A 20,554-nucleotide genomic window follows, 5' to 3' on the forward strand; every position below is an offset into this window, starting at 1 on the left:
AGGAGGCACTCGTAGGGGAGAGGACACTCGAATGGAGGCTGCTTGACACACAATCAGATCCACTCTTGCTATTTATTTATTTATTTGATTGGGTTGGGGGGGGGAGGGGGCTTGTTGTCTCCAGTGGAAAGATGCCGGCTCCCTTCACATTGCATTGTTGAGGGGTGGGGGCGGGGAGGAGGAGGAGGTGGGGGTGGTTGGGGGGGCAGTGGGACACCACCATCCCTTTGATCTGGGAGGAGGAGGAGGAGGAGGGGGCTGCAAAGCAAGCTATGGATGAGGAAAACATGACGAAAAGCGAAGAGCAGCAGCATCTGAGTTTGCAGAAAGCCTTGCAGCAGTGCGAGCTGGTCCAGAACATGATCGATATCAGCATCTCCAACCTGGAGGGGCTCCGGACCAAATGTGCCACTTCCAACGACCTGACGCAAAAAGAGATCAGAACCCTAGAGGTAGGTTTTACCTTTGCAAAAATCTAGAGAGAGCATTTCAAGCTCTCTGTCCCCCGCTCCCCTTCCCCCCCACCGCCTCGAACATACTTGGGGGTGGGAGGAGGAAATAGGCATGATTTTGTATGCTTCTACAATTTGGCAAACCCGGTCTTCCTTTTCAATTGCATTTATTTTTCTGTGAGTCTTTGCAAGGGAGGTAGGTTCTCCCCCCTTCTCTCCCCCCCACCCCAACTGTGTATTTGTTTATATACAATGGGGGCTTGTGTGCAGTGTAATAAATTAAGGAGCTGCAGTGAGCTCAAATGAGCCTGCGCGTGCTGCAGGTGGCCAAAAGGTGGTTCTTGCACAGAAAATGTGGCTGCCTATAAATAGTGTTCTTTCCCCTGGTCGTCTTCTGATTTTTTTTTTTTTGTGCATGTCAGGAGGCAGGCATTCAGTTTTACATTGCAAACCACAGATCTCTGGGTGGACAATCCCCCTTAAGATGTAATGAACAATTTTCATGTTTAAAAATAAATAAATCCTGCCTTGGTGAATGGAGGTACTGGGGATCCCCTCTTGGGAGAAGGCAAGTGATGCTGCTGGGAATCTTTCTAATCTTGCCTTAGGCTAATCAAATAGCTCTTTTGGTTTCATGCAAACAAGGAGGTAAAAAGCTTCTTGCCAACAGCCCTGTGTATATTGCTAGGGACCCAGAGAGGGCTGGGATGGCAGTTCGTAAAGGCCTGGTTTGCAGGGGAGTGATCGTGAGGAGTTAAAAATAACTTGCATGTACGCACTGGAGATTCATTTTAAATGCCAGGAGGGCTCAGGGGAAAAGACGGATCCCCCAAGGCGTTAATTGGACTGGGTAATGTGCATTGGGTGGTGCTTGCCAGTAGTAATGGCAGCCCTGCTGGAAGCAGAGACACGGGGTTTGTGGGGGCGGGGTGGGTTCCCAGTGGCTGGGATGGTAATAAGGTGAAACAACATGCGGTTGTCATGCATGACACCAGGATGCTTGTCCTCATTCTCCACCTGTAGAGATGGAGGTGATGGGAATTTTAAAAGGACTCCGAGGCCTGAAGCCTCCTGTGTCTGGCAGTGTGCTGGTGACAGACCCTGCTGCATTTTTTTCTAGCAGCATTGCTATAGAGAAGGTTGTGTCAGCATATCCCTTAGAATAGAAACCCCCGCTGCAGCTAGACTCCGGCCTGTAATCCGGGGCAATGGTTCTGCCTGCTCCACCTCAGGGAAAGAACCGTGTTTGAAAAAGATACACTAGGACTCCCCTGTCTGTGTGGGTTTGCAGCTTGGTGATTTAACTCTCCCATCCCCCTCCAAATTTGAGATTTAGCACAAGAAGTCTCAACTTAGTGATTTAAAAAATAAATAAATAAATAAAAAGGACCTTTACAGGTGAAAGAACGATAAATACAAAATCGCAGAGCAGTTTCCATAGAAGTTAGAAATGGACAAGGGCTATCAGATCATCCAGGCTATCGGCATGTAAATAGGCTCTCTTTTAAAGTATGCTAAGATAATTAGATGTTTACCAGTTTCAGGAGGATTTGAATGTGTGGATGTAACTTTAAATAGATGGTAGACTGTAAATAGAAGTCAGAGACTCCACAAAGTCTGCTAGGGCAGGAGTTCTCAATCTGGGGATCCTAGCTAGGGGGAAGAGGGATCCTGGTGTGCAAAGGTAGAGAACACCTGGGCCCTTGCTGTTACCAATCTGTTTTATGTGGAAGATGCAGATAGGTAGAAAATTGGCTGCCGAGCGTGGAACTAAGCAAGTGACTGTGTCATAATATGGTGTAAATGCTGTTGGAGAAAGATGTTGAAAAGATGTTTAACTTTGTCACATGGCTGTTACTCACTGGGGATTTATTGCCTCTCATTGCTTTTTTTACTGTGTGTACTAGAAGGTTTTGCATTTTTGTTCAACAGTTTTTCTAACCCGGAAGCCTAAAGTTAGGTTCCCCAAACCCTAAATGGGCACCTTACTAAGTGCGTCTCTTTCAGCAGCTCTGACAGGCAGGCCACAGTTTATTTAGGTGCCTGTCTGTGACTTTAGGACCCTAACTTTAGGCCTGCAGGGTAGAAAACTGTGTCTTTCGCTACAAGAAGGCAGCGGTGGTTCTGGCGACGAAGACCCCTGCCCACGAGCAGCTGGACTGACCTGCAGCATGCTTTACGTGAACCACCAGCGAAAACAGTGTCCAAATTCTGCTTGGGAAGTGCGAACTGCATCTTCTTGAGCCCTTGCACCGAGGTGGGGATTCACCCGCAGGGACGGCACCACCACCCTCTCTTGGAGGTTCCTTGGGGCACCTTTAGTTTTGTTTTGCGGCTTCATAGGAGCCTTGTTAGCAGAGGCTATAATAGGGTTGTGCTGAGTCAGTGCATCCCTGGCCAGTACTGCCCACTCTTGGGGAAGTACGATCTCTCTGGGCCCCTCCATTGAAAGGGAGGAGCCACTATCTTCCACTGCAACTCTCCCCGACCGCCCCCCTTACCCCCCACTTCGGGGTGAACTTCCCGCTTTTGGAGATGCTGAACAAACTTAGCCCCAGATGGTAATGATTTTGGTATGGTCTTGCAGTCACTACTCATGGGAAACTTCGGTTGAAGTCAGTGAGTGGCTTAGGTATGTTGAGGAACACATTCGGGGCCTCTGCGCCTCCACTGACCTACGCTGGGGACCTGGGGTCTGGTTCTTTGCTGTACCTCCAGGAGGTGCAGCATGAAAGGGGCAGGTCAAGGAGAAGGAGGCGGGGTACTGGTGGCTTTCTGACACCTTTCATCTCTCTAGATTGTGGGCTGCTCTGGGGGCTGAAATGGCCCTCACAGTAAATAATAGAATCATAGAGCTGGAAGGGACCTCGAGAGGTCATCTAGTCCAGTCCCCTGCACTCATGGCAACACTAAGTATTATCTAGACCATCCCTGACAGGTGTTTGTCTAACCTGCTCTTAAAAATCCCCAATGATGGAGATTCCACAACCTCCCTCGGCAATTTAGTCCAGTGCTTAACCACTCTGACAGGAAGCTTTTCCTAATGTCCAACCTAAACCGCCCTTGCCGCAATTTAAGCCCATTGCTTGTCCTATCCTCAGAGGTTAAGAACAATTTTTCTCCCTCCTCCTTGTAACAACTTTTTATGTACTTGAAAACTGTTATCGAGTCCCCTCTCAGTCTTCTTTTCTCCAGACTAAACAAACCCAGTTTTTTCAATCTTCCCTCCTAGGTCATGTTTTCTAGACCTTTCATCATTTTTGTTGCTCTTCTTTGGACTTTCTCCAATTTGTCCATGTCAGTTTCTCCAATTAGAGCCTCCCTCAGCTGCTCCAACTTGCAGCATCTCACCCAGAATTGCCTGTGCCCTGCAGCACTGCTTAGGATCCCTGTAACTTTATGCATTTCAGGTCTGTCCCATCCTGTTCCTAACCAGCTCCTCTGGCCTCCAGACCTGACCCTGGCATGCCCCCAATGATGGGGCTTAAAGGGGGACAGTCTAGTGCCATTTAAGGAAGTCTTATGCTATGCCTGCCCCAGGGGAATTCCCCTCTGGCCAGCTGTGGTTCCTACAAAGCCTATGTCTGCTGTCGGGGTGGGGCATGGAGTCTGTGCCGCAGAGGTGAAAAGCTCTGTGTCCCATTAACAACCTCGTAGAGCCATCCAGTGCCCTCGTCCAAACACATACAGGGGCTGCTGAGTCCCATGGCCGTGAGCGATTCCATCACGTCCTTTCCTATATGCCAGGGGGGGCCAACCTGAGCCTGAGAAGAAGCCAGAATTTGCCAATGTACATTGCCAAAGAGCCACAGTAATACATCAGCAGCCCCCAATCAGCTCCCGTCCCTGCTCCCAGAGCCTCCCACCCACTGGTAGCCCTTCCAATCAGCGTCTCCCCTTCCCTTCCCACACCTCCCGATCAGCTGTTTCATGGGGTGCAGGAGGCTCTGGGGGGGAAGGGGAGGAGTGAGGGCACGGCAGGCTCAGGGGAGGGAGCGGGGACAGGGGTAGAGTGGGGGCAGGGCCTGGGGCAGAGCCAGGGGTTGAGCAGTGAGCACCCCCCATTGGAAAGCTGACGCCTGTCGCTTCAGCCCCGGAATCGGCGCCTATACAAGGAGCCGCATGTTAACTTCTGAAGAGCCGCATGTGGCTCCGGAGCCCCGGGTTGGCCACCCCTGCTCTATTATTATTTCATTGCACTAAAAGAGGAAATAAACAAGAGTCATCCGATAAATACAGACCCTGTGAAATGGATAATAGAGGGACAGGTGCTGGGTGGGGGGCATTTTGCCCTGCTATCTGCCAGGGCCAACTGGTTTCACTCCAGTTCCCCCCAGGAAGTGCTGAGGGAGGCAGCGTGCTCAGCCCCAGAGTCAGGGGGAAGAGCGTGTCTTACGTGGCACAGCAGCACGGGCTCTGAGACGCTGCGTCCCGTCAGCCGACAGCAGGTGGATGGATCGGGATGTGGGATCTAGGAGACGGTGGTTTAAAGTGTGGGAACCGTGAGGAATCTGTAGGGCACTCAGGGGAGCAGGAAGGGATTTGGGCTGGCTGCTGAGATGCTAGGCCCAATTCCCCCAGCTTTGCACCGCTGCAAATAACTCCTGTGCAGCGTGGGTGTAAAATGCTGCAGCATCAGAGCCGTTGCGTTGTATGCCCACATTGCAAAGGTGTCAGCAATGACACCAGGTGCCAAGGCAGCGCGGAGCCAGGCCTGCTGTGGCCCTAGTGTCTTATGGGGACCATAAGAACCAACAAGTACGTCTAGGGCCACCCGACCTTGGCTTTGCTGGGGATACTCTAAAGACCCATGTCTATCTATGTAGACACCACCACTAATCCCATACAAGCAGTGAGAGGAGTAGAACTCATGGCATTCAGCTCCATCAAGGCACAGGGCGCCACCTGCTGAGCTAAAGGAACAATACCTGGAGCTTGTCCACTGTAGGGAACAGAGGGTCACTGGAGTAGGCCCAGTGTCTGGCCTGACTGGTACATGCTGTTGTACATTACCGTACGAATGGAGTCGTAGAGCTCTGAAAGGCTTAAACCGACGACTCAAGCACAGAGAAACGGGTATATTGAGGGAGAAAGCACAGCCTTGATGGGATGAAGTCCGTACAGGTGCAAGCGTTCACCCATGTGGATCAGCTTTCAGGATCAGATCCTAAATTCAACACCAGCTGGGGTGTTAAATGATGCCCTCCGTTACCCCTGTGCAGCCACACTGGAAGCAACAGAATTTTCCAGACATAGATGAGAGCAGAATTTGGCCTGAAGAATCTTTGCTAGCATTCCAGTGATAGCGCATGAGCCAGAGAACCCAGCTTGGCTTTCAGATCCTAGGCTGAGTTTGCTGGGCTGAGAGTTAGTAAAACTCTCTCGTGAATCGAGCAGACAGGATTTTGAAATCTCAGAGAGACAGCTCCTAGGGAACCCCTCTATGGCATTTTTGCCAAGTTACTGCCCAGAGCTGATCTACAATTTAAGTTATTTAAATAGCAAATTAAAATGAAGAACATTTGTGGTCATGGTTACTTGCTGTTGAAACTTATGGTCATCCCGTGGCTTGGTTTTTAAGAGAGGAGGTTCTGGTGAAAGGGGGAATGGGCTGGATTGACTACCCTTTGGGATGAACGGAAGCTGCTAGTATGCATGTCGTATAATTCACAGCCACAATTAGCACCTGGGGGAGGTTCTCAGTGGAGAAGCCAAGGACTTAGTGGGCATGGAGATCACCTATTTAGGATCTCCTGTTTAGGATTGGTCCCTCTCGGTCGGCGTGGAGGATCGTGCACTTCTCTGCCCATGCCAAACCTGTGGCTTGGGTTATGTAGGAGGTTGGTCTAGAAGATCATGATTCCTTTTGACTTTTAAAATCTATGACTCTTTCCTGTGAGCCAATAGCCTGCTCTCTCTGGCATGCCACTGACAAAAACGTTTCAGTCAAAGCTTTCCCGGGGAGAGGCACTGAAGTGGTATTGGGGTCGCTTAGAGTTTACAAAGCCAATGGCTACGTAAAAATCTCTGGCCAAGATTTTCAAGAGTGACTAGTGATTTTGGGTGCCCATCATTAGCGCCCACCATTGGTTTTCAGTGAGTGAGTGGTCAGCACTTTCTGGAAGTAGGGCCCTTTTCAAGGATGATGCTCCAAAAGCAAAGCACCCCAAATCACTAGCTACTTTTGAAGATCTTGGCCCCTACGTGCTCTGGCAGCTAAAGAGAAATGCAGCAATTGGGGGAGGAGGCAAACAGGTGATGTGTTGGCAACCCATCCTCTGCTGCATCTTTGGGAACTTTGCCTCCTTATTCACCCCGATAATGTAATGAGAGGCTAAATAGAGCCGTTTTCCTGGGCTACATATACCCACACATTGCATGGTGTCTGGGCCCTTTTAACCGGTGCTGCTTTCCACATGCAGTCAGCAGATATCGCTCATGCTGCTGGTGCCTCTAGGAGACACAGCAGGTCCTTATGTTAGTAAAACATTCTGAAAAACCACCATGAATAATGTCCCAATGGGGCTATCATTCTGATGTGTATTACGGTAGTGCCTGGGAGGCCAGGTGCAGACCAGGGGCCCATGGTGCTAGGGGCTGTACAAACACAGAGCACAAAGACGGTCTGTGCCCCAGAGAACTTACAATCTCAATGCACCTTGCAGTTCCATTAACCATGAAAGCAACCCTCTGATTGCGCCTGATGTCGTCGGAACACCTTAATCTCCTTGTGTCAATCAATTATGATGCCTATAATTCTTAATAAGCTGCTCTCTCTGATTTATATTTACAATAAACATGCTCCTAGCATGTAACATGACCGTTAGGTTTCATGAAACACAAACAGGTTTAATGGGGGGTGAATTCCTATTATTACAGGTCAAACAATTTCCTTTCCCGAGAAGAGAGTTTTATGTAGTGATTAGAGCAGGTCTCACTCAGGACTTGGGCAAGTCACTTAACGGTCTATGCCTCAGTTTCCCCATCTGTGTGATGAGGCTAATCAAAGGTACATACCTCAGAGTACGGTTACGGGGCTTACGGAATGCAAAGCACGTGGAGTTCCTTGGGTGAAATACGCTCCATCAATAGCAAGTATTGCTAATAGAACAGGGTGGGGTGGAGCCCTTAGAGCATTTTGTTGAGGATAATGACTGGCCATTATTTGTAGTACAGCAGCATCTGGAGGCACCAAGATCAGGGCCCCGTTGTGCCCACTGCTGTGCAAACAGCCAGCAAGAGACAGCTCTTGCCCTGAAGCACTCGCAGTCTGAACAAACCAGACAAAGGGTGGGAGGGGAACAGAGGCACAAGGCATGGAACAAGTTGGCCTGAGGTCACACAGCCGGCCAGTGGCAGAGCTGGACCATGCTGCCTCTGAGGGATGAAGTTTGACACGAGAATCATTTTGATCCCCCAGGCGGGTAGAGTGGTGCAGGATTAGTAACCAAGGGGGAGGGATTTCCCTCACGGTGTCAGCCAAGCAAAACGGGAATCCCCTGTTGTGTGTCTGGCGTGTGGTGCAGGGGTAAATCACCGGGGTCTGATTTAAAACCCAGGCCCGGCTGCACTAAGGAGAATGAAACTGTGGACAGCTAGTGATTCAGCCGGCGATCTCTGTTTGAGTCAACAGGTGGCTGCGGTAAGAGTAAGCTGTGTGATAAAAGCATCTGCCCAGGTTTTCATAGAGGTGCTGACTGATGGCGTTTCTATTATAGAAACAAGATGATTTCCAGTAAAGGAGTGATAAATGGTAAAGCCAGGGCCAGATTCTGGTCTCAGGTACAATCTGGAGTGACTCCATCAAAGTCAGTGGATTTCAAGTGGCATTACTCTGGATTTACAGCAGCCTATATGAGCTCAGAACTTGGCCCTGGATCCTTGCCACCGCCAAATCCCAAGGACATGACGTAGGCTCAGAGTCCCAGCGAAGAGGAGGTGTTTTGTTGCTTTCCATCTGCCTGTGAAGAATCAAGTCAGAGAGTGCTTGATTGTCAACATGTGGCATAAAAAGAACCGGCTAGCTCCTGTGCTCATGGAACAGCCCTGGACTTGCGGCCTGATCTGGAGCACATTAAAGTCAATGGAAAGACTCCCGTTGTTTTCAGTGGGCTGTCAGGCCTTGGTTACTAAGGAAGCTGGAATGATGGCTCATTGTGTGCATCCGGTGGAGTCCACAATGCGGGGAGCTACGCACTGCACTGCACTGCATGGGGTGTATGATCGGGGAGCAGTGGTTAAACAACACCTCCGATTTAGATCTGAGAAGATTAGCGTTTTGTAATTGTAATTTTTAGAAATTATTTAATTTTTAGAAAAACACTGTAAGTGAATAAGATTCCCCTCCCATCCTGCTGGAATTATGTAGCTACATGATGTGCCGATACAGATAGTGTACTTCAGCGGAGAGGGCTCCATCTCTCTGGCTCTGCCTCTGACGTCCTTTGGGACTTTGGGCAAGCCACCTCCCCTCTCCATACCTGTGTTTCCTCCTCCCCCTCCATATGTCTTTTTATTTAGAGTGTAAGCTCTTGGGGGACGCCTCTTGCTATGTATATGTACCTAGCACAATGGGGCTTTGATCTCCATCAGGGCCTCTCAGTGCTACTGTGAGGCTAATAATCACAGATCTTAGCTTTGATCCTTCTTATGGTTGTGTGCATAGTGTAGGAGAGACTACAGGAAAGATGGGGTTAGATATACATCAGTGGAACTCCATTCTGTTGAGTTCAGGGGAGTAACATCGGTGTGAACCTGGAGTAACCCAGGGTGAATCGGGTCTTGTATCTTTCACCTAATCCTGATTAACTAATCCTTATTTGGCAGGGATTAAAATAACTATCTCAATTCAATTATTTTTTTTAAATTATTTTTTTACCATCTTAATAGTGTATGCGATTCTTTTTATTTCGTATGGTGGAATTGTAGAGGGAGCTGGTAGCAACCTCTATACTGCGGTTGTCCACTTTCTACTCACAGGAATTCTCGTGACCTTTTCTTTGGGGTGCTCTTGGTCCCCATTGCTAGCAGCAGTGCTTTGACCAACGCTACATCACTCCTTATTTTCAGAGGTGAACTGGGGGAGTCATTCGATTTTTTTTTCACCTCGGGACACCTGGGTTCAATAGGTCACAAGTGAAATACCAGCTAGTACCCAAACCTTAGATCCAAACTGTCTGGAGCTTTGGGTGTGTTTATAATCTGGATTTAGAGCCAGATTTTGCAGATGGCCTATCCCTTAATAATAGGCCACACCAGAACATTGGCTCCAAACTTCCTCATATTTTGCAATGCTTGACATCTGGATCAAAAATGTTGGGGATTGAATTTCCTTTCTAGTGTAAATGTTTCCTGTCATCAATGTAGCCCACAGTGACCATTTGTCACCTTGCGTTTGGATACTGTAAGGTACTGGCTAATGTGCTCCACTGCCTTCTATGGGATAGAATCAGAGCTGAGCAACTACGTTTCAGAGACCCTGTACTGCTAGCAGTTGAAGAGCTTTCTCTAGTTCATGTGCTTTTGGAGGAAGTGAATGGGAGTTCTATTGTGGCTGGTAGGGCCAAGTTCTGGGTGGCCCAGGCTGGGCTAACTGCCTTTGTTATAATAGGACTGGATATCTCTGGGAAGGAGAGACTTGCACTAGAGATGCAGCAGGGTCAGGTTTGGTGGGCAAAGTTGTACAGACAGCAGGTGCCGAGCACTGTGCATCGCTCCAGTCAGTGCTGCATTTCCCAGCCAGCATTGTTTACAACCCTAAGCCTGTATTTCCCAGCAACGTATTACAATAATTTATAATAATACACTGACAGTACAATGACCGTGGTGCGTCTAGCCTTCAACAGAGCTCAGGGCCCCATTGTGCTGATAGAAACACGCCGTGTTCCAGGAAATAAGCTAACGGGACCACTATGGCAGAGAAAGCCCTTCAGAAAGATCACGGCATGTTACAGTGTTTCATAACATGATGTCAAATGCAAAGGGTCCCTTCTCCCAGCTGGCTGACCCAAACATTGACCTAACTCTGCCTTTTTGTTTTCTTCCCTTCATTTCTAAGTCCATTAAATTCATCGTGTGTGTGTATGTGTGGGGGGGTGTTTAGTGCTGGTGAAAGGTGACTGCCCTGGTGGTCGAAGCCCTTTGTTTAACCAGCCCATAAGTCAGTAAGTACATCACAGACAGTGGCAATGCAGCTTTCCCGTCCCTGGCCTGGCCAGTATGTGTCAACACTGCTCTGCCTCGGATGAGCAGGGAGCTCAGGCTCTGTGGCCCAGTCATTCCCTGGCCCCGCTGATCAGACTGTCGTCAGAGAAGCCAGTTACAGCCTGTCAGGATGGTTATGGATAAATTTACTTCTGCCTGGTCTACACCCAGCGCTTGTGCCATACATAATGCTTTGTGTTAGGGGCAGGGCGGTGTGATTTATTTTTAATAGCTATAGTTATACCAGTACATCCCCTAGAGTGGAGACTGTTATATTGGTATAAGAGTGTCTTCTACCAATAGAGCGTATTCCTCTTCCGGTATAGGAATACGCGATACCAGTTTAAGTACAATTATACTGCACCCACACAAGGGAGTTTTAGCACTTTAACTATAGCGATAGAGATTGTGGTACAAGTTTTCTGTGTAGACCAGGTCTCTGACTGTAAGCTCTTTGGGGCAGGGATCTCATCTCCCTATGTCTTAAAGTGCCTTGCACATCCATGGTGAAGAATACATCATAACAGTAATCAACAGTTTTATCATGTGGACACCTGCCTTCTGAGAAATGGGCTGAGACCCACCATATAGTCACTGGACAGCAATAACTTTCTTTCACTTGTTCCTGACCCAAATAGGGTTTGAGGTGGTGTCCAACAAATGAAAGGCTCTTATTTTCCTCTGACTGACTTCAGTGGAGTTACTCCTGATTTCACTATGGCCAACCACAAGCGTTCAAAAAGCATGAGTCAAGCCCAGAAAAATTATGACATTAAAGAAGAATAATGCCTTTCATTTTGCTTGCTTTCTGGTTTAGGGTGCAGTTGGATCACGTTTTCAAGCTTTTCTCTGAAACCATGAAGGTTAGAAACCTCACTTTTTTAGCATGAAAGCTGAGAGTCTCATTAGTCACATGACTCCAGGAGCTGGGACTTTAAGCAAAATACCAAATATCCCAAGACTCGAGATCAAATTGCAAGAGTTGGCAACACTTTCTGTGTGAGCGAGATCAGAATCCAGTCTGTAATTCGCAGGTCCCATTATCAGTTCTTTAAACTACCCAGCCTCTTTGGCTTGGTACATTTTAAAGAGATGTCTGTAACCAGACCGCCTCGCAATGTGTTTTCTTAAAATATAAACACCCCGATCAATTGATGCTAACATTTCTGCACTCACGAGCAAACCCTACACTCATCAACAAGTGTGCTGATGAGGTAATGGGGGTGGTGTGGATTGGAAGCAGGGAAGAGAATAAGATTAATGGAAAATAGATTTTATACTCATGCTACCAAGGTAAACAGAGAGTTTAAAAAAAAATATGAGGAGGAGAGAAAGGGAAAATGCTGATACCATCGCTCTAAATTCTGAAAAGGTGATGAGTGTGTCGTTTTCAAGTGCATGACAGAGATTGTAAATCTACAACAAATTGATATGTGCTGTATCCTTGTCCTTTTATTTAATTGTAGAATTGGCATTTGGTTTTCCACGGGAAACATAAACAGGCCCACAGACATGCCCAGCTGTTGTGTACATTTACTGTTTGTGAAGACACCCGCCCCAACCACACACGTTGTAATGCAATGGGAAAACACACAAATACCATGCCCCTGTGCTCTCTGAGGGAAAGAACGCACACCGTGCTTGGTCTGCAGACAGACTAAGAATCCAAGTACAGGCATGTGTTAGGAACCCGATTCTGTTAGATGCTGGGTACCTTCCACTCCCAGTCTGAGTTGTGGGAACGCCGGCCAAGATCCTCAAAGATATTTAGGTTCCTAACTCCCAGTGAAATCAGCAACCTATATCCCTTTGGAGATCTGGCCCTCAGCACCTTGCAGGAGTTGCTGTATGCAAAGTGCATGTTGGTTAGTGTGCAGCTGCATTATGGGGGGAAAGGTTTGCATTTTTCTGAAGCATCAGAGATTTCCAGAGGCAGGATGCTGGAGTGAACGAACTAGAGGGTTGATCTGCTGGCTAATTCTGTATTCCCATGGATGATATTATTGTGTAGTACCATAGCCCCTCGGAGCCCTCGTCATGGACCAGGGCCCCATGGTGCTAGGTGCTGTACAAACACACAACAAGAAGACAGGCCCTGCCCCACACCAGGATACTGCTTTAACGGTGTTTGATGTGAATTGTGTGCAGTGGTGGTGGTAGGATGGGGAATAAAGCCCTAGTAGGAGCTTGAAGTATCCACGTTTTGAAAACACATCCCATTTGGTGCATTCCGCAGGCCAAACATTGCTCTCTAAGGTATCTTTAGGAGAAAAAGATCCTCTGGCAGGGATCCCAGAATGGGGGAATGAATGCCACCATAGGCACAGACACAGGTATCCTCTCTCTCCTTCCTTCGATAGGATTTCTGTTGTTCAACTCAAGGGGGGAGGAATGGAGATTATGGCAAGGCAAGGGTTAAATAACTTTGCCTTGTGCCTGATTTACTGCAAGATTCGGCAGAATGCTTCTAAAATAAGACTACGGGTTTCATCCAGCCCTCGGATACGTGGGCGTGTATTGGTGTGTATCTTGCAAAGTCAGCTACGCTTCATCTTGCAAGCCCAGGACTGAGTCCTATCAGGTGTTTATATATGGCTATATATGCATATTTCAGAAATGCTATGGACTGCTAGCTTGATTAAATGCATGAGAATTGAACTGAGTATTCAAACACTGCAATCACACACTCATTTTGTGCACATAGCTCTCGCGTGAGAGACATCTGCACATTCACTTTTCATGCATAAACCAACAGTAATGACGATACCTTATATTTCTATAGGGCCTTTTATCCTCCAGGATCCTAAAGTGCTTTTCAAACTGTCTGTGCAGGAATCCCTTCCCTCGCCATTAAAATGCAGCCACTTCCGGGGTGGAAGGTGGCAGCCATTTAACAGAAGCACAACAGTTTAGGACAGGAAGTGAAGAAGAATGCATCCATTTGAAATTGCAGGGGGGGAATTAAAAGAATCAGGTTGTCCGTATCCAAGCTGGCCCTTGGCCTGGACACTGGGGTTTACCATGCTACTCTTGTGGAAAGGGTCCTGGAATCTTTTATGACCACAGTAGTCAGGATTAGGATTGCCACCTGTCCATGTTTTCTGAGGATCATCCCTTTTTTGACGTAGCTGTTCCGGGAAAGGTAAGGGTGCTCAGTACACACTGCCAGCTGTCCGGGCCTAAGGGCTCAGGATCATCCTGGATGTCCCTTCTTTTGTACCTCACAGGTGGCAACCCTAGTCAAGATCTTAGTTGTACTTCCCAGCTAAAACGCAGCCCCTCCAGCGCTGCAGGGGCCCTCACATCTAAGGTAGGGTGTGACTTTTGTTACATATGTGTAGAGGGCCCAGCACAGAGACTAGGGCCTCCCTGCACTACCACAACACAAATACATACTAATGCTGGCAGGAGTTCATACAAGGGGGTGTGCACGCCTGGCACGGTGTAGAGTCCTGCTCCATACAAGCCCGCTGAGGTGCAGCGTTTGGACAGGAAGAGGGATGCAGGTCATGGACACCTCTTATAAGGGGGGAACCCCTGCGGTCCTACCCCTCTGGGACTTGGCCATTGGACTGCAGCCCTCCTGTTTCCCAACTGTGTTACCACAACAGGTCCAGCTGTGTTTGGCACCTGGAAGCCCTTTTCCTTCGGGGAGCTTTGACCAGTAGCTAATTAAAGTGACTCCAACAGCTTCTCCAAAACAAAGCACTATTTATTCACCCAAAGGTGCGTAGCTCGCAGAGAGAAAACAACAACAGGCCTGGACATGTGGATTTTCCTTAAACTTTATACATTCCTTAAAAGTTTTAGGTAAGTTCCACCCAGCCCAGACCCCTGGCTCCTGACCCGGGAGAGAAAGACCGCCCCGCAGCATCATCTCCAGCCGCTGCTGCCCGCTCAACCCCCTATTCCTCCTCCCTAGGCTGAGAGGTTCAGTGGCTCAATATCCACTTTGATTCCAGGTTCAAGGCTGGGAAGAATAAGCCTTGTTAGCCTATATGGAGCCAGGCAAGTGGGCATTCCCCAATTAATAATTCTCCCATTGTTCCCTCAAGGACCCTTGGGTGCACTGTCTGACAGTGCCTTCTCCTGGCCATTGTTTCCTTTCCTGTTTGTTTCCCCCTACCAGCCTCCTTTGATTTAACACCTTGCAGCCAGGCAGGATAATATCAAACAGGTAAACTGAGGGGCATATGATATTCATGGGACAAATACAGGGAACTCCCATGTTCTCTACAAGGCCCCTATGCGGGACTATGAGTGAAACTTTGTTCCACACTAGGGAGTGAGCTCCTCCGGCAGGAATGTGGCGGGAGGGTAGCACAGCGCTGTTCTTCGCTAGGCAGTTGTATTATGTGCAGATCTTCCAGGCAAAGTGCATCTGCAACCACTCTTCAGTGTTACTTGCATAGCAGTGGAGGGCGGGGGGAGAGGCAAGAGGTGTGAGACAGGGAGCTATGAGGTGGAGAGAAACAGGCGGGCTTTTCTAGGGGGCAGGAGCTGCAGAGGAGAAGACTCTTTCCCCAACAACGTGGAGGGACAGAAGAGAGAGGCTTGGTAAGGAAGAAGGGCGAGACAAGGCCCTTGAGACAGGCTTTCTGTAGGTTTGCTTCAGCTTGGCATTAGCCATTGCGGTCACAACCCCTCTGTTTCCCATAGACCAGTGGTTCTTAACCCGGGGTACACATAACTCTGGGGGTATGCGGCGGTCTTCCAGGGGGTACATCAACTCATCTAGATATTTGCCTAGTTTTACAACAGGCTACAGAAAAAAGCACTAGCGAAGTCAGTACAAACTAAGATGTCATACAATGACTTGTTTATACTGCTCTATATACTGTACACTGAAAGGTAAGCACAATATTTGTAGTCCAAGTGATGTATTTTATAATGATATGGTATAAATGAAAATGTCCGTAATCCTGTGCTGTGACACTTCTGCATTTATAAGTCTGATTTTGTAAGCAAGTGGTTTTTAAGTGAGGTGAAACTTGCGGGTACGGGAGACAAATCAGCCGCCTGAAAGGGGGACAGTGGTTTGGAAAGGTGGAGAGCCGCTGCCATGCACCACATTTACGAGGGTGATGGAAACAGCCAGGCCCAGAGCCCCTTCAGCAAGGTGCTAAGTGGGGATGGAGAGCCTGCAGAAACACATGCGGCTCCCATCAGTCGGGGGTGCATTAGCTGTCAAGAGGGTTCATAGAGCTTGATTCTCCATTGCCTTACACCTTGCGCTGTCATTTGAACCTCTGCAAAGCAGGTGTGAAATGCTACCAGGTTATGCTAATAAACGTGTTACGCTCGCACAGGTCCCGTTTTGTGCAGGTGCAAGCGCCAGGTGTAGGGCAGTGGAGAGTCAGGCCCAGAGCATCTTGGATGGGCAGCTTTGCAACATGAGGCCACGCTGACCCTTGTATCTGCAATGCTAATCAAGCAGGCAAGACAATACCCACGCTCGAAAATACATCGAGACTAATTTTTTGCAGTGCCCGCAATGAGGGTTCTGGCAGAGGGAGGGCTCCCACTGCAAATGGACAGCCCCTCTGTCACCTACTGTGTCTTATTCGTCATATCCTTGCCTCTTCCTATCTCAGGGAGTCATCTTCACACTCTGACCTAGCCTGAATATTCCAGATGTTTGCCCGGTAACATCACTAGCTCCCTCTTTGTTCTGGAAGAGAGAGAGAGCAGCCTGGATGTTCGCTTTGTCCTTTCAAGAAGCTGGCAGCTCGGGCGGGTGTATTGTAGGGGGATCATTTATCACTATAGTTGGTGTATAGCCTAACAGAAAAAATATGCATTCATTAAAATTTTAAATGCAGCATGTGGCAACCACGGCCACCTCCAGCCATTACTGGAGAGCTATCAAAGGTGGATTACATTTCCACGGCATTTGCATAGTCTGACTAATCCAATACGGGGTTAATTTACTTTAGCCTTGTGCTCCTACAGGTGGTTTCTTTGCAAATTTTTCCATGCACATTTTCTTTGATTCAACCCCCTGATCTTAATCTCCAAGCAGGTCAGGGCAGGGAAGCGGTTTCCAGTGCGGTTGACGTCAGTACAGCTCCATAGATTAGCTGGCAGAGGGTGCTCTGAGAGAGGTGCAGCTGTTGTCCCTCTCCCTGGAGACCAGTTTTTATCACCAATCTAGCCTGCTTAGTGTCTGTGCTCCGCTCAGGGCATTCGTAGCAGCTGGTCCCATAACGCTGCGCAGCCTTTTGCTGACGGGGTAACGTGCCGCGGCCGAGCCAGCTTCGCAGCACCGAAGGGCAGGCGCGTTGAAATGGCACCAGAACAACCTGGCCATGGTCACGGTGCACCTCGAAGTGTGAGGAGGCAAACCTGGGCACAGTCTGCTCTCTGGGAAGGGGAATTCCCAGTGCGGGCAGGAAGGTGAGGGTGGAAATCCCCTTAACCTTTCCAGTTGAGATGCCTGGGTAAAGTGGCTTACCACAGGAGGGGGCGCTCTCACCACAACAACAGGCCTGGGAGAGGAGGGGGAACTCCGCTCTGCTGTACAGCAGGCAGGAGCTCTGTGCTCCCCACTAAGTTCATCTAAGAGCTGAGCAGAACTCAGCCCCACAGCTGGATACAGAGAGTAGCGCACGAAGGGTGAAAGATTCACACCCAGGGCTCCGGACGCTGGAAGTCCCACGCGGTTTCTCCAGGCAGCCTTTTAAAACTTGATGGCAACAGAGCAATGTGGCGCTTCTTGTTTTAATTATCATTAAGGGGCCAACGTGCTCTGATCCGCTGGAGCCGTGAAAGCAGCAGTCTCACCTTTCAGCTCAGCATGTGTCTTGGTAGAATTATTCTTAGTCTCTATACCTTTGGCTTGTCAGGCCAGGGTGTTTCAGAGCATTTTTGCTATGCATATTTTTTTTTCCCCCTGCAGCTCAGAGGCCAGCTGCTCCTTATTAGCAAATGCTGATGAGGCAATAAGGCCTAATAATGAAAGTGACACTGCCCTGGCAAACCTCTGGCAGCTGACTGTCAACTTCTGTAACTGGTAAACATTTTGCCCATGCACTGGCACCTCTCCTTAACACTGAATCATACCCACTTTGCCCTTCTAGGGAACTTCTCTCCCAAGCAAATATTAATGAAATTCTGACAACAGCACTGGGGAGGGAAGGGAAGGTGGGAGGTATTATTCGCAGCATTTAACAGATGGGGAAACTGAGGCACAAGAGATGTTTAGGACCAGATTTTCAAAGGTATTTAGGCCCCTAAAATGCGAATCCTTTTGAAAATCTGACTCTTAGTGACTTGTGCAAGTCAAAGAGTTGGGAATAGAATCCAGAAGTTCCAACCCTCTCAGTTCCTTGCTCTAGCCAGTGCAATGAGTCAACTAGCAATTTTGTTTGCATCAATTTAATCTAATTGATCTACATAGTAGAATCTTAATTATTCAACTGTAATAGTGGGGGAAGGGGTGAGGCACTTACTAGACATGTACATGGGTTCAACTAAACTGGTTTTAAAAACTGATCTGCTTAAACAAGTGCCAACTCCTAATCTAGAGCCATTTAAACTGGTTTAACCCTTGCTTATATTGATTTAGCTTGCTCCAGTAAGCTAAAAAGATGTAAGGAGGGGTGAAACTAGTTCAAGGGCATCTACACAAGGGGTTTAATTAGCTAGGCCTCCCTGTAAGGCAAGGAATGGCATTGTGTCTAGGCAGCTCTCCAAACAGGGAAAGTTTATTGTAACAGAGCAGAGTAGCTTCACTATACAACTGGGTATGAGGAGTTTGAATGCATCTGACCTGACCATAAATCTCCAGTACAAGCTAGCTGTATTTTAGGGCTTGCTCCCACTGCCACTGAAGTTGATGGCAAGACTTCCATTAACATCTGGGAGAAGAGGATCAGGCCCTTCCTTGGGGACTGTGTAAGGGAAAGTCTCCTCAGCACTGGACGGAGGGAGTAATAGTTAACGGAACACGCCTCCCACCCCGCGATGCACTGTCATTTGGATCTACGCCGTTTCCTGCTAATCTTCCTCCTGGGCCTCTTCTGAGCAGAGACTACCACACGAGTTATTCCCCAGCTCCCCGTCACGTAGTGCGGGGACTGAGAGCCCCGGGTGGGCAGAACGGAACAGAGCAGCCTGTAGCACTTCAGTACACCTGAGCAATCACCCTGCCATGCTCTGGTGGCAGGAGAACCCAAGCCAGGGTCCTGGCTCTAGGAAGTCATGGGAGATCCTTTCCCCCATCCTCTCAGACTGGAGCTGGCCGAGCCCGATTTTGCTAAGGTGCTGAGCACCTGAAGTTCTCACTGACTTCCATGGGAGCTGGGGGTGCTCAGCACTTTGGAAGAATGAGGCCACGGATAAGTGGATGGGCCTTGCACTGTGTGCGCTCACTGCAGGGTGAGCAGGCAGCTGCAGCCTGCATCGACTGACTTTTCTGACCGGCCTCCAGGAAGCTCCCCTGGAGAACTCACTGCAGTAATTTGGAGGTGAGCTGTGACCAGGACTTGGTCGCAAAGCCGCTCGCTCATATTTGTCCCAGCTGCCCCTCTGTCATGGTGGAGGGGTGAGTGGGCCAAACCTGAGAGGTGCCAGGTCACAGTGTCCAAAGTGGGGAGCCAGGCCCAGCCCCATGGGACAGGAGCTGCTGGTGGAGTGTGAGTATGGGGCAGGGTCGCTCTCCAACATCCCCGTCCCCACAACCCCTGGGACCTCCCCTCCACACCAGGCTGGGAGAAGTGTATGTTTGCCTGTTTATGCATCCTTGGTTTCATGATTTCTGTGGGTGCAGCTGGAGTCAGGAGCCCCTGCTAAATCCGCTCCTGTGCTAGACATTAGGTCGTTGTCATCGTGGCGGTGGGCTAACTTTGGGTCCAATGGTTAGAGTGCTCACTGAGGATGTGGGAGACCCTCCTCTGCCAGATATAGCAGGGCACCTTGGTGGGTGGGAAGGCTTGCATGCTTTGGTGATGCTGAGAGCTATGCTGACAGGACCACCCAAGGCAGATAGTTCAGAGTGGTAGTTCTGAGCCCGTGGGCTGCTTGTGGCCCAATCAGCACACAGCTGTCGCCCATGTGACATCCTCAGGGCCATACAGGCAGTATGGGCTGTGGCCCACAATGGTAAATAGGTTGAGAACCACTGGTTTGGAGGGTAGGAACCAGCCTGAAGGCAATGGGAGGGGGTTGTGAGTCAGGTTAACCTGTCCACGTAAAAACGCTTTCTGTTTTGATAACAACCCGGAGACAAGGTGTGTCTGTCATGGGTTTGCAAATATAGCGAGCAGGTGTGGAAAACCAGGATGGGCCGGTAGTCAGGGCCGGCTCCAGGCACCAGCACTCCAAGCTGATGCTTGAGGCGGCAATCTGCAAGGGGCGGCAGTCCCTGTTGTTTTGTCGCCAAGCAGCATGCCAAATTGCCGCCGCGGACGGCGGGGGCACTCCCTGTGCCCTTAGGGCAGCAGGCACGTTTCCGCGGTGGTGGCAATTCGGCGGCAGCTTCTATATTTAGCTGTCTGGGGCGGCTTCAGCTAAACATAGAAGCTGCCGCCGAATTGCTGCGGCAGCAGAAACACTCCTGCCGCCCTAAGGGCACAGGGACTGCCCCCGCCGCCCGCGGTGGCAATTTGGCGCGCTGCTTGGGGTGGCGAAAACTGTAGCAAATCCAGCTGACACCACCTGCCCTTAGCATGAGGAAGTCTTTTGGGTGCCTGCTGTGGATCAGCTCCCTGACACTACCAGCCTCTGGCCACACAACTGCGTTGCAGGCCTCTCTCTCCACGCTCACAGAACTCTCAGATCCACTATTCCCAAAGAAACAAACACTCCCCAGCTTGCAAGATTCAGTGCAGGATCCCCACTCTTCTTAATATGCAGCCCTGAGATAGTGTAGTGTAGTGCAGTGAAAACAGGACAAAATC

General features: G+C 49.2%; 1 protein-coding gene across 2 annotated transcripts in view; it reads left to right on the plus strand.

Annotated features, from left to right (window-relative positions):
- The first annotated feature begins 272 nt into the window (after positions 1–272).
- The window catches only part of KSR2 (kinase suppressor of ras 2), a 265,078-nt gene continuing 244,796 nt past the window's right edge, over positions 273–20,554 (plus strand). For both annotated transcript variants that reach the window (XM_039505836.1, XM_039505837.1), the window contains exon 1: positions 273–452. In XM_039505836.1, coding sequence (XP_039361770.1) covers positions 273–452 — 180 coding nt within the window. The remainder of the gene's footprint in view (positions 453–20,554) is intronic.

The sequence above is a fragment of the Mauremys reevesii genome, linkage group 18 (genome assembly GCF_016161935.1).
Source record: "Mauremys reevesii isolate NIE-2019 linkage group 18, ASM1616193v1, whole genome shotgun sequence".
Classification (NCBI taxonomy): domain Eukaryota; kingdom Metazoa; phylum Chordata; order Testudines; family Geoemydidae; genus Mauremys; species Mauremys reevesii.